The sequence below is a fragment of the Sipha flava genome, unplaced genomic scaffold (assembly GCF_003268045.1).
Source record: "Sipha flava isolate LNK unplaced genomic scaffold, YSA_version1 298_pilon_pilon, whole genome shotgun sequence".
Classification (NCBI taxonomy): domain Eukaryota; kingdom Metazoa; phylum Arthropoda; class Insecta; order Hemiptera; family Aphididae; genus Sipha; species Sipha flava.
In genome coordinates, this window is record NW_020272970.1 from 83900 (window position 1) to 97890 (window position 13991).

At 31.3% G+C, this 13991-nt stretch overlaps 1 protein-coding gene across 3 annotated transcripts; it reads right to left on the reverse strand.

The window, feature by feature from the left end:
* Positions 1 to 428: 428 nt before the first annotated feature.
* Positions 429 to 7428, reverse strand: LOC112685911 (coiled-coil domain-containing protein 170). 3 transcript variants are annotated; one of them, XM_025557958.1, is made up of 15 exons: positions 7206 to 7428; positions 5393 to 5491; positions 5180 to 5311; positions 4755 to 5048; positions 4244 to 4411; positions 3936 to 4080; positions 3705 to 3877; positions 3442 to 3642; positions 2907 to 3050; positions 2753 to 2827; positions 1946 to 2109; positions 1733 to 1841; positions 1555 to 1665; positions 1284 to 1409; positions 429 to 1153 (listed from the first exon to the last, which is right to left on the reverse strand). In XM_025557958.1, exons 1-15 carry the CDS (start codon positions 7341 to 7343, stop codon positions 896 to 898), a joined length of 2337 nt encoding a protein of 778 aa, XP_025413743.1. In that variant the 5' UTR covers positions 7344 to 7428; the 3' UTR covers positions 429 to 895. The 3 variants fall into 3 exon arrangements, with proteins under 3 accessions (XP_025413743.1, XP_025413746.1, XP_025413744.1); XM_025557961.1 differs by lacking the exon at positions 7206 to 7428 and adding an exon at positions 5685 to 5906; XM_025557959.1 differs by lacking the exon at positions 2753 to 2827 and having other exon boundaries at positions 7206 to 7427.
* Between the last annotated feature and the right edge of the window lie 6563 nt (positions 7429 to 13991).

Genomic DNA, 13991 nt, shown 5'->3' on the forward strand with positions numbered 1-13991 from the left:
ACTTAGATGAACACGATATAAATTATAAAAGTGATGTAATGTAATACGTAGTGGTAGTTTCTACCAATATGTTTAAAATATTTTGGTACATGGTATACACGGGGATTTGATTAGTTTAATTACTACTTAATTACACTTCGTTCACCAATGCGCGCTAAATAATCCGAAACATTGAGAATAATTACACGTAAACATATAGGAATTAGTTTATGAAAAAATTCACCATTGTTTCGTTCCAACGAAAATTAAACAGGCTTTGGAAATTAATTTCTTTTGTGTAGAACAGACATCTGAACGTCTTTGAACCCACGTGTATTTTTATATTTATTTTGAACGTCATTTACATGGTACGTGTGTGTATATTATGACTTATGTTGATTTAATTTTAATCAAGTAAAAACGAAAAAAAAAAATTCACACGCCTAACATACCTGTATGTATATAATATTTAATATTAAACGGTCAAAAATATAAAGCGTAATCCATCCGGTTTACAAGACAATTTAAATCATACGAACAACGATAACACGAACGGCGGGAAGTGACCGGGAGTTCGGGTACGATAGATTTAAATTAAGGAGGCGTCGACGGATCACGGTTTCGGAAGTATAACATGCGTGGCCGTCATCGTGTATAGACAATCGAACCGGACGCGTATTATAATAATAATATCAAATGTCGTATGTACAATAACAATATATGTATATGTTACATGTACATTCGATATGTACCTGGGAGCGCATAGGACGTGTAACGAGTGCATATTATATCGAAAATGATTATACGATTTATGTACATAGGCGTATGCAATGTGCGAACGAAAAATTTCACGATCTTCGTTCTTTATATTATGTTGCATATTATGGAACTTTTAGTTCGAGTTGTTGATGATCGTTTATGTCTTCCTGTGTGGCCGTTTATTATACGCGTTGTTCAGGATTTCAAAGTCGTCCACGGTTGTCGGATCCGATGACTCGGAGGGTGGTGGCACATGGTGAACGTACGACGGTAACGGGTCGTCGTACCTTTTCGACAGAATAGAAAATTCTCGGTGGGCAGCTACCAATTTGGTGATTTTTGACGTGATCTCATAATCGGTACATGAAGAATCCAGTCCTAGCAGACTGATCACCGTTCGACGTAGGTCTTCGAGCTGAAACACCAGATTAAATGAAAAAAAGAAAAAAAACTAAAAAAAAAAGTTATATAAATCGTCATTTGAAGATCCACGTGCTGCTTTCCCCATACCTTTCCCATATTAAGTTGGTAAAACGGACACTTACAGAAGACTCTCGGCGTTTCACTTCGCTCAGTTGAAATTTCAACGACGACACATCGTCCTGTAGCACTCGTATGGTGTGCTCGTTAAGGTTTTTGTCTTGATTATGGCAGTCCGCAGTCGACTTTAACTAAGATAAAATGACGCGTGTTAAATATCAAAATGAAAATATATAAATCCAGAGTCTTTATGGGCTTTTCCGAGGAGAATCAAACGTTTTACGAATATTTCTATTGATATAACGTAAAAACATTTCTCCTCGTATGCAATCGTACTTGTTCTTTGAGCACTGTGACTTTTCGCGAGAAACGCATTCGCAACATCTCTGATTCAACTAGACGCTTCTCGAGATCATCAATTTTCTTCGCTCTTTCCAACGAAGTCAACTGTGTGTACGGGTACATTTTAAACAAAATTAAATTTAACTAAACAAATATGGTGTGAAGTACTAACTTTACAGTCTCCGGCATCAGAGAGTTGAAGCTTCAAGTCCCGGATTTGTGCTCTACTCTCGGTCAGCTGTTGCTGTGATTTGTCCAATTGTTTTTGTAATTTTTTCGCTCTACAGTACATATTATAAAAATATTAATAATTATTATTATTTAGACGTATTTAAGTTATTTATGTTTGAATATTTTTCTGAATTTAAAGTTTCTATTATATTACCGTAAATTAGCTTCGTCTCTTTCGGTTTCCAAAAGCGAACGTATTTTTGTACTTTCATCTTGGACGCTGATTTTGCGGCGTAACAAATCGAGATGAAGATCGCGTCTTTGCAGCTGATCTCTCAGCGTACGTACACGTCTTTGTAATTGATAAACTAGGGCGCTCTAAAGGAAAAAAATTCAAAATCAGAAGTATATAAAACGAAAACGAAATATTTTGTACCAGATTCAAATATATGAAACATACATGAACATAAAATATGATCATCAAGTAACAAAGCAATTGCAAAAATGAAACAAAGTAATGATAAATGTATCTTAAAAATTAACGATAAATTTTTACGTACTACGCAATAGTATAATGTATAAAAACACAATATATTCCTAAGTTTTTTTTTATATAAGTATTCATAAGTACCTTAGTGTTACTGTGATGGACAAAATAATAATAATTATACATTTAATATTATAAGTTGTACATAAATATACACATGTATCATAGGACAAAGTATACCTAATATAATTGCACCAAAGAAAAAATATAGTAAACATGAAGAATAATTACGCAGCATTAAAGATTTAGAAGCGCTCACTGGTATATCTACAATTATGTATAATATTAAAATATGATGTACCTACGTTTTAAAGCTCAATATATCAATATTCATACAATACCACCTACTACGTATAATATCAAAATATTATAACAATTTATCATAATCGCCAAGACTACGGTAGTAAAAATGTGAACGACAAGTAAAAAAAATAAAAATAAAATTATAGAGATAAAACGATGCTTATCAAATACTTCTCTGTAAGGAAAATCGCAATATAAACGATGCCTGGATAACGGTGGCGAATAAGTAGGATAACCGAGCAGTAACTATCATCACGGAAAATAAAAAAATATGAGAAAAAAATAATTGCAACGACGACGTTAGAAAACGAAAAAATTCCCTTACCTTGTCGATGTTCTTATCGTATTCAAGTTTGGCAAGCTGTTCGGCACGCAGCAGTAGCGATTCCGTGTGTAAGTCGACGCCGACGTCTTTGGCTATTTGGTCCATGTGCATTGCTCTTGACAATTTGTCGAGAAACGTGACGAACTACAGAAATATGGTTGGAAAGACGTTTATTCGCGTAAAAATGTCATCTTTGTGACTCAGTACTCCTAACCGTTTCCCTCAAAAACTAATTGAATTGTACTATCGTATTCTTTTCGATGTTAAATCTGCACATCGAGTACTCGTAGCAAGTAATGGAAACTAAAACATAACTATTGGTCTTCCGCGTTATCAGCCACCATAATAATTATATATGGTGTTCAAATGAAATGAAACTTTCATAATATTTTTCATCGCCTAACAAAAAGTAGTTGTTTGGAAACGTAAATATGTAAAAATTACATATGTACAAATTATATTTTACGACAACGTTGAAACGCTTAAAAAAAAAAAGAACGAGTTTTATATCGCCATTCTCGAATACAATACTCACAATAGTTTTATCGTTACGTAAATGTTCTTTTGTCATCTCGCACACGTTGAGTTCACTCTCTGTATGGTTCAGTCGAGCCTCCAAGTTACGTTTTTCGTCCGCTAACACGCGATTTTCCGTTGCCATCCTGTCCTGATCGATTTGCAACCGTTCGATCTTGTCCGTCAAATTTATTATCCTGTCTTTGGACTCCTGGTGCAACTAAGAATTTTTATAAAAGACGATTTTCAATGAGTCTGATCTCGAGGACACCATCGATTTACTGTGTTCTTGTTGCCCAACTCGTGTACGAGCTTCTTGACCGCGTCTTTGACACCGCACTCGGTGGACTGAACGTACCCATCGGCTGACGTCAGGCACACGGCCAAAGACTCCAGAAAGTGTTGCATATCGGTCTGCATTTTTTGGCACCTCTCGTCATGCCCTCTCAGATCGTCTACGGCGGGCAAACAATTTAGTTAGAATTTCGATCGAATCTGCGGTTCCACATTTACTTCGGAGGGTGGATATAGTGGCTTCTTGACTGGCTATGTTACTGGAAGCAAGACCTAAACTCCTATTGGTAGCCATTAGCTTATCTCTAAGTTCGGATAGTTCGCGTTCCATAACTCTTTGTTGCATTTCTAAATGTTCTTTTTCCTAAAAATGTATATGGTTTATTTATAATATGCTTCATAAAAATATAATATATACATATATTACATTAAGTGTAAATACGTGTCATGATATTTATCACATAAAATGTTTTAAATGTTTAATACGTGCACGTGATTAGATGAGTGTATGAGAAATATTATCATACTTGTTTCAACTTATCTATTTCGAGAATGTGACCAGCGGCTTGTCTTTGAAGATTTTCTTTATCTACTAAAGCTCTTTCTAATTGTTCTCTGCAATTTCTCAGTTCAATTTCTATTGAGGACAAATTTTCATTGGCCGAAATGTTCTTACGTCGTAATCTATTTAATTCCTATACATTTCATAGTAATAATTAAGTTAAAGGTGAGGATACATTGTGCAAAATGTGTACTGTTTTATTGGTAAAATTATTTTATTATTATTTATTATTTATTGGTATTGTTATTTATGAATTGAATCGTATTTAAGTATAACAATTTTCTAAATACTTATACGTAAAACTATTAATTAATTAATTTTTATAAAATATTGAAATTTGAGTGGGTTTTGTCAAATTTTTTCAGTAAAATATAGTTAAATTAAATTTCATGTTGATTATACTACTTAATATTTCGTCCGTCTTAGCTCTCCAGAAATGTATTATCCATAACATAATAATTTATTATTATATTTACTTGGTGCATTTCTGACGCTTTCGATAAGACCACATCGACGGCGGCAGGGGAATCTGAATTCAAAGATTCGTAACCCAATGCCACCGAAGCTCTACTCACGAACTCTGCCATTGATCTTCTTGCTGAGTCTCTCGCATTTTCGGCTTTTGTACAATTCAATTCCAATTGATCGATTCTTCGCTCTAATTCAGAGCATTTTTCTGCCTGGTGGCGATTTTCTCTTGCTAACGACTCGGAAGACATGTCTGCTCTTCCTAACGAAGTAGTTAGCGATCTTTCTTGGTCTTCTAACTCCTAAAGAAAAATTAAGAGAAACTTAATATTAAAAAACCACGTCAAATTATTGAAATACTGTCTATTAGAACAATATAATTTAAATATAAACCGAATTAAACAATCGCATTCCTAAATGTTACCACCAATACCTTTATTCTATTTCTTAGACTTGCAATGATAGAATTCTGTCGAACTTGCTGTTCTTTCAACATTTCTGTTTCAGCTTCTAGTTCTACCGTTCTTTGATCCCTGGACCGTAACTGTCCTTTCGTATCTTGTAACTGCATAGTACAGAATTGTTGAGTATTTTAATTTAAGTACGTAACTGTAAAAATTATAGTGTTACGCCAAATTTACTTTACCTCAGACATGAGTCGATCTCTTTTGAACTGCAACGCAGCTAATTCACTTTTCAACGTTGATATCATTTCGTGGTTGTTTATCGTGTCCTCGGTATCCATCTGCAAAAACCAAAAAACGAGTGTAAAATTAAATGCGAAACAGTTGAATTTTGCGTTAACGTAAAAGCGAAAGGTGGACTGTTTATAGAAAAAAAACCCCGAACGTTTTTCACTGGTACCACGTACGAGTTTTAGGACTCTCATATAGATTATCAAGAGTCACGCACATTATTTCCCAGTTAGAATGAACTACCTCTTTTCCCGTCAACATCGGAATGTACAGCGTTTTTTCTTTATTTATTTTATCTATTAATGCCCATCTGTATTTGTTCGTATTAATGATTCACTACTGTGTTATTATGTTTTTATTTTCTAAATATTTATATAAAAAAAAAAAAAAACAGAACAAATGGGTAATCACTAAAATGACGACTTGGTGCCTACTGATATGTTTGTCGATCAACCGAACACTGAATTCAACATGACATTGGGTGCGTAGTAACAATAGTGCGTGTGTCAAGACCTAGTGGAATTTATCGATTAGCGTGTCACACGATATACTATGTACAGAAACATTTTCGTAGTGGAATCGTACAGTTAAGTAGGTTAACTCCGTTTATTTGGAGTTTATTTTTCGATGTATAAAAAATAACGATCGTTTTCTAACATGTACAGTAGTGGTTAATACCACTAGAGGAGTACGTTTCTCCAAACACATGATATATACCTACCAACATTATTGGATACAATTATTGTTTTATTTTAATCAAGTTACCGGAATAACAATAATGGTATAGGTATGTATATATTAGCGTGTTGCACAAAAACCCTGTGACGTTCTACCGAAAATATGATTTATTTGAATAGGCAACATTGCAAATATATTGTATATTCAGGCGCTACTGTTTGCCTGGTACCCAGCAGTGGATCACCTCGGGCCAGCGCATTGTTATACGTGTGTCTCTCATTATGTTTCGCGAACATGTCCTCAACGTACTTAAAAGAAAATCAATCAACGTGACATGATGTCAACTTTTTTTTTGCATGACACGAACTATGATACCGCTTCCCGTATTATGTATGCGCGGTTATAATTTAATCGAATTTTACCGTCGCGTTGAATTGTATAATTTTTTTAGTGTAAAATATAGGAACAACGATTTATATATTTGTACACATAAAAGTTCAAGTCATATTATATAAGTAATATACATGGGTACCTATTGTTCTAAGAATCTAATATTCGTACGAATAAATTGGACTTGCAGTGTAAAATATGGAAGATACAACCAACAAACACGAAGAAATCGATGCGTGAACATAATAATATGTATATAGTTACGTTTTGGTGTCGGATTACCAATGCCACAACAAAATATTTTTAGAAAGTAATATTTTAAGGGTTAATTAATTGAATTTCTAAAAATTAAATTATTTTCGCTTCACTCTCTTCGTATAATTATGTTAATTCAACATTGTTTAAAACGTGTAGCAACTATTTCTTAATTAAAAATATTTCGAAATATTTTGTATCAAATTCTGCTCGACACGTCCGACATACGTCTTATGTCATTATTCAACAATCGATAACCCTTACGCGAAAAACTAAAATTCGGAGAGTTTTCGAATAGATCAAAAAATAGCGTTTTCCGTTTTAGCGAACGAACACGTCATTACTGTAACACCTCAGCCCTGCATCAGAGTAAGGATAATAAAGGGAAGGTACTTCGTTCTATATAGAATCTAAAATAATAATCGTAATAATGTCGTTTACTTTTTGGCCGCAAAGAATGTTGAACACTCTCCAGTCTTCGTCGCTCGGTTGCGTCATCTCGAACAGGCTCTCGTGAATCCCGTCACGTGAATATGTTATACCAACCCGAACCAACCGGAACAAAAAACTAGCAAACATTTACCGTACAATGTATGAAAGTAGTCGTTGGCGTCGGTACCGCGTTATGGCTGTTCCCGTTTACGTATCGATTCGCCAAGAGCCACGCTTTAAAATAAAGGCTTTAATGACGTCGTATGTATATAGTTGACCCGTCGACACGCCTATTCGTGTTTATTTCCCTGGCACAATTATGTAGACATTTGTTCCAAAAGTGGTTAGTTACTATAGGCTACTATAGGTTATTCCCCACACCCTCGTAATAAAAAATATCACCTGAATAACAAAGCTTGCAGTTTGTAGATCAAGGATGAATCTTGTGTAAGGGAATCGTGATGTTAACCTTCCATAATCTTTGTTCGCATTTTTTTTGTAACAAATTTTATCTGTAACAAAAATCGTCCACTCCTTCAACTTATGTTGAACATTTGAACTCACTTATAAGAATCTTATTACCTACAAATGCTCATTTCAATGATACTAATTTAGAAACAAGTAATATTTCAAGTAAAATATTGAAAACCTGTTAAGTACATTAAATACACCTGCTATTGATGAAATGCTTTTTTTTGAATACTGCAATTTTAGATTTTGAGTGTCATGAAAAATGCATTTGGTTTATTTCTATGATGTGTGTTTTTTTTCCGTGTGTGTCATGGTACTCAATTTTGACCAAAAAAACTGCTCTGATCATCACAATTATAAGATATATCTGATGGGAAATGTGGTTTAGTTAGTACTTTGAAAGTACTTGAGCAATTTTACGAATTCCCCAATAGTTTTCATAATAATTGTAAAAAACTGACGAGGAAAAGTTTTTAAAAATTGCGTACTGGTTTTTCACATAATCGAATTTTTGTTTTTATTATAACTCATAAAATAACAATTCCAGACATGATATTTACACTGAATACATAATATGTATATATTATATTATATTTTATATTATTAAACCATTTCCTATATATATATATATAAGATTTTTTAAAAAAAAAATTAGAACTATTTATAGATAGTTGAAAATTTCATTTTTTCTTAGCTTTTTTTCGAAAAGATCGACAAAATAAATTTATTTTAAAAAAAAGTCTTTAAAATTGAATTCAAAATTGAATTTATATATACATGTATTTGAATATTAAATTTTGACAAAACGATAAAGATCAAAAAAATTTGCAAAATGTTTGTAATTAAAACTCATATAACTTTTAATATTTATTATAAAGGTTTGAAAATTGAATACAAGATTTTTCATAGGTTATTTTTAGTAGTAAAAAAAAATGTTGGGAAACTTAACATGTATTATTATTTTAATATACTCATATTTTATCAATTATCGATTTATTGATCACAATTTAATAATGTATCATAAATATACAATTAATCGAATTTCCTAGATCATCACCATACACAGCTGATAACAATTAGTATAAAAAAACAGAAATTACAGATTATATCGTTTATACATCTTATTGTCGGAAACCAAACATTAATATAGACACAATTTATTGTTATAATTTACTAGTAACTAGACTGAACATAAATACATAATTATACCATCAATTTTTTTAGTATAATGGATAAAAATTATGAAAAATAGTAAAAATAACAATTCTAATACATTCTTTACGTTTATTTATATATTTATTTTGTTTTTTTTTTCGTTTCTTGAATAAAATTTATATGGTTACAACGTGATCAATCAGTGTTATATTTCATGTATCATAAGGGTGTGACAAACGAAACTATAAAAATATATGTTACGGCTTAGTTAATTTACTGAATACTGTAGACATTGTATAGTTATAGTATTTGTATATGATGTGTTAATATACGTATATGGTACTAACACATCCAACAATGATTTATAATTTTTTTAGATTTCATAGTTCTATAGTTGAATTAAATTATTGTGTTTAATAGTTTTTCTAATTTTAAACTTTCCTGTCTTAGAGTTAAAATTTTAAGTAGACAATTTCATAAAATACAAACAAGAAAAAAAATTTACAGTTCAATATTTAGCAAGAAATTGGTAAAGAATTATTGAAAATCACAACGTTTAAGTTTTTTTTAAAACTATACTACCTCAGAATATATATTTAGATCCATATGGGTCTAGGGGAAATGTTAAAATACTATTTTTTTAAATTTGTATCTGCCGAAGGAGGAAACAGTGTAATTAGTGAAAATCAATGTTTTGTCTATTTATACACCTAGTTTTCCCGCTGCAGTTACGAAATTCAAAGATTCTTAGATTATAAAATACTATACAAGGCATGTATCCTTGATTCCACTGTATTATTATTGTTTATTAATATTTTTATCTATCAATCTTTGAAATATGTCAATGGTCTGGTTTAATGTTTTGTTTCGACATAAAATATTATTTTAAACCAATAATCACGTAAAGACGTAATACTGTCTGGCGTCAGCTATGTAATTTTCTCAGAGCATTAAATTACCTACTGAGATAGAGATAAAAAACTAAGTAAACTAATACGCAATATGTTCAAATGATACACATGCGGTGTGTATAGTGGAACTACTTATTGAATTATTTGTGAAACTAATGATTAAATATCGGTTGTATACTAAATCAATGGATTTTACATTACTACACCAAAAATGATGTGGCAGACAACACTTGTAAAACATTGTTGAAACTTTTATCATAAATCAACAAGTTATAAAATTAAAACGATAGATTATGGACATTTTGTGGACTAAAATTCAATAACAATGTAATTTAATGTAATCACATTATAAAACACATCGTTGTACATTAAGTCACAACGCTGTTACGTAAACTTCCGAACAAAATTACAATTTCAAGAGTTTTCTCGCGTAGTACAAATGTATGACAAGTTCCCCAAAAACAAAAATGTTTTCTGTTGATTGTAACAAATTAATTATTAACAGTATTCGTTTTATTTATAAACATCAATAAATACCTTAAATTATGTACGTTATATTATATACACCTACAATTTAAATATGTATAAATGTAATATATATATATCCAAGATAAACAGGCGTCATTGCATCGATATAAATGGTGAAACACATAGGAGATGAAAACGGAGCTTAACTCTAACTTAGCTTTCATTTGAACGCCAAGAATTTCTTATAAAAGATACACTCGTGATGGTGTACATAATCTTGTGAAATGTTTTTTATTTTATTTATTTTTTTTATAAAGAAACAACATATTTTAAATTTATTATGAAAAGACTTCCCCAATTTTCTCATCAGTATTTTTATTATAATTTTTATCTTATGCTACATTATTTCATAAAAGAAAACACCAGAGGAAAATTAATACGAGTTGAATATTTTTTACGAATGCTAGTAACTCGATACTTTTACAGTATCCGCAGTGGACGTAAACTTTTCTGAGCGCAGTTTTGACAGATATGAGACAAGTGGTAGTAGTGATCGTATAATTTTCAAAAGAATTGTTAGAAATATCAACCGACTATGAAATAATATATCTATAAGGGTCTCTCGATTATTACGGCGATAAATAATCGAGTAAATAATAAAAATATTTGTAGAAATAAATAGACTTGTGAGCGAAAAGTACCAGTCGCCTTTTTTTTAATCGTTTTACGCATTTAGAAATGTGTACACACGTCAAGTACAGTGGATTATGTACATTTTTTATACAACTAGACAATCATAACCAAATAATATATGCTATTGGTCGGTGGTTTAGGAGCGCGCAGCACCCATAAACTTTAAACATCGTAAAAAGAAACAGCGCTTGAGCAAACAAATGTTAATGTGATAGCCATGGTTACGGCGATATTTTTAGTTATATTGTTATATTGTACGTTTTATTTGCTGATCGTAAGTATTCCAACTTCCAAATTCATACGATTTGGTTCTGAATCGTCGAATCAGATTGATATGACACGAAACGGAATCACCCACATTCCAGTTGTTGGTTTGATAATATTTTTTTCTCGTTTTATACAAACTTAACCTGCTATATTGAAATTTACTTTCTCGTGTATTCTCGTTCATAGATAACTAAATTACAAATGTCTGCACTCTATTTCACTGTGGTAGACCTGACCCGCATGCTACGTGATAGGGTAATAATCGTACTGGGCCATTGGGATGGTGGTAATTCTAAGGCTTCGGTTACACATTTCCCCTGAACCAGCTGGGTACCAGTGCCGCAAAAACCGTGCGTGCAGAGTGTGCCGCGCACACGGGCCCCAAGGCTTACATAAATATGGAAACCCCCTAGTCCCAGCCTGAAATAAACTACAATTTACAAACACTCAATTATTTAATAATGAAAAGAAAATTTTTTAAAATTCAGGTAAGGTTGCTATAATATTTTAGAATAATATAATATTTATTTAACAATGAGTCCATTGAGTAAGCATACAACATACCTACCTAAACTACTTAAATAAATTTACTACATAAATATTGTAGTGAAGTATAATAAACAACAGTTATAGGTATTTAGTTTGATATACACACACACACACATATATATATATATAATCATACACTTATAGATGTGAAACGTGTTTTAAAACTTAAAAAAGTTTATACTTGAACAAAATTAAATCTTAGGAAGGGGCCTAATATAACTATCGCACACGGGCCTCCTATTTTGTAATTGCGGCACTGCTGGGTACTCATTACGCGTGGCCCTCATGTATAAAATTAATTGTTTTCAACTATCAGAATGAAAAAAACGTTCATTAGCCTATGGTAAATAAAAAGTAGAAAAAAAGACAGATTAATTATAATATAGGGATTATAAAGGTGGTGTTTATGATTATATGATGTAATAGCATAATGGTGTTTAAGGTTATTCTTTGAAGGGGTAAATCTAATATATCACAGTTACAGACTTAAACCAGTGAGGATAGCTCTGCTGTTTTAACGAAGTGGGTGATATTGGTTTCCTATCCGTGGCCAAAGGCTTCTTTAGATGATGCTGTTATGAGTTTTGACAATGATCTAGCGGAGTTAAAATTTGGGCACTCGAGATATATGTAGTTAACCGAGAGAGTACATTGGCATGTATCACATAGTGGTTGCAGGGTATTTACTTAATAGGTAAAAGTGAGTTAGCCTAGTGTAGCCTATGCGCACTCTGGTAATCATTACTTCATCTTGTCTGTTGAAGTTATTGGTTTGCGGCTCCGGCCATGTGTTGATGGAGGGTTTTATTTGGAAAAGTTTGTTTGATGTTTGTTTTTCCCATTGGGATTACCACAGGGAATGGAGCTTATTTTTAAGAACTTGGATGATATCTTCATATAGTATTTGTTGGTATATTTGGATGTTGGGGAACTTTAACTTTTATTCATCTTATCTTATTATTTCTGCTTATTTTATCGTTTTTACTTTTATTGAATTTAATATTAACATAAATATACTACTATAATTAATAAATAGGTACCTTTATGATTTATAGGTGTTTATATTTTTTAATCATAATCATAAAAAATGTATGCTGATCCATAAGCGGACATTTGGTTGAATTTTTTTTTTTTTTGGGGGGGGGGGGCTATAATAATTCAACGTAAGATAACCCGCAACGGATTCGCCTCCACAACCTCTTCCCATGCACAAGTAAAAACTATTACCATTAAAAATATAGATATGTTTAAATTGTATTAAAAAAACACTAAATAATGTATATTTAAAAATAGTTAATATTTTATTTTAATGAAAAATATCTATTTGTATTAAAAAATATATTCAAAATATCATCGCTTTTTATATTTTTCTAACCTATCTTGAACCAACAATGTCCTTAATCAAGTTTTTATTTTTTTCATTGCACTGAATCTTCTTTCGCAAGTAGCCAAACTATGTAATTAGTATTATTATTTCTTATTTTACGATTTTTAAAAAAACAAACAAATAATTATAAAAGCAATGAATAATATTTCTAACAAAGTTTCGATTTTAGGGGGGCTATTAAGATATTTGGGGGTCCAAGCCCCCCTTTTTTATTCAAAAATAAAAAATTGAAGCTATGTGGAGAGCGAATGCCCCCTTCAAATACGCCCTTAAACACTCAGTATGGTCATTACTAGAAAGCAGATCTTTAGGTTTTTACATATTTTGATTGGCTTTATGCAGATATATGAGGATGAAAAATGTGGACGATTTATCCATTATAGAATTCGTAAGAAAACATTTATTTTGCATATTTTAGACATTAGAGAATGTTTAGCCTATTTTTCATATTTTTGAATATATTCAATTATTTTTCATAAATAATTAAATGTATGAAATAACATTGTAAGAAGCATTAATGCATATAGGTACTTTAGCAGGACCTAAAAGAACATAAAAGAATATATACATTTGTACATGGTAAAAAAATATCCTATTTACTGACATAATATATATAATGTATTATATTTTTAACATATTACATTAGGAAAAATTAGTATAACTCGTTGAATAAGATAGCATACTAAACAAATTAAAACCAAATTATGAGTATCTTTATTATTATCTATAATCTCTTTTTAAAAACATTTCGGTCAGGTAGATTTAACTATCTACATAATTCAATGTAAATAAAATAAATTCAAGCTTAATTAAGGGCATATTACATCTTAGGCATGTATCTAATTTTAGTCACAATTAAGAGTTGAGGAAAAAACATAAAAAATTAGAAAAAAA

Coding starts and splice junctions, on each gene's coding strand:
- LOC112685911 (XM_025557958.1), bottom strand. CDS start 7,343: ATGTTTGCTAGTTTTTTGTTCCGGTTGGTTCGGGTTGGTATAACATAT. Junction 2,828..2,906: donor ACGATAAGAACATCGACAAG/GTAAGGGAATTT, acceptor CCGTGATGATAG/TTACTGCTCGGTTATCCTAC. Junction 1,154..1,283: donor TGAAACGCCGAGAGTCTTCT/GTAAGTGTCCGT, acceptor CTGGTGTTTCAG/CTCGAAGACCTACGTCGAAC.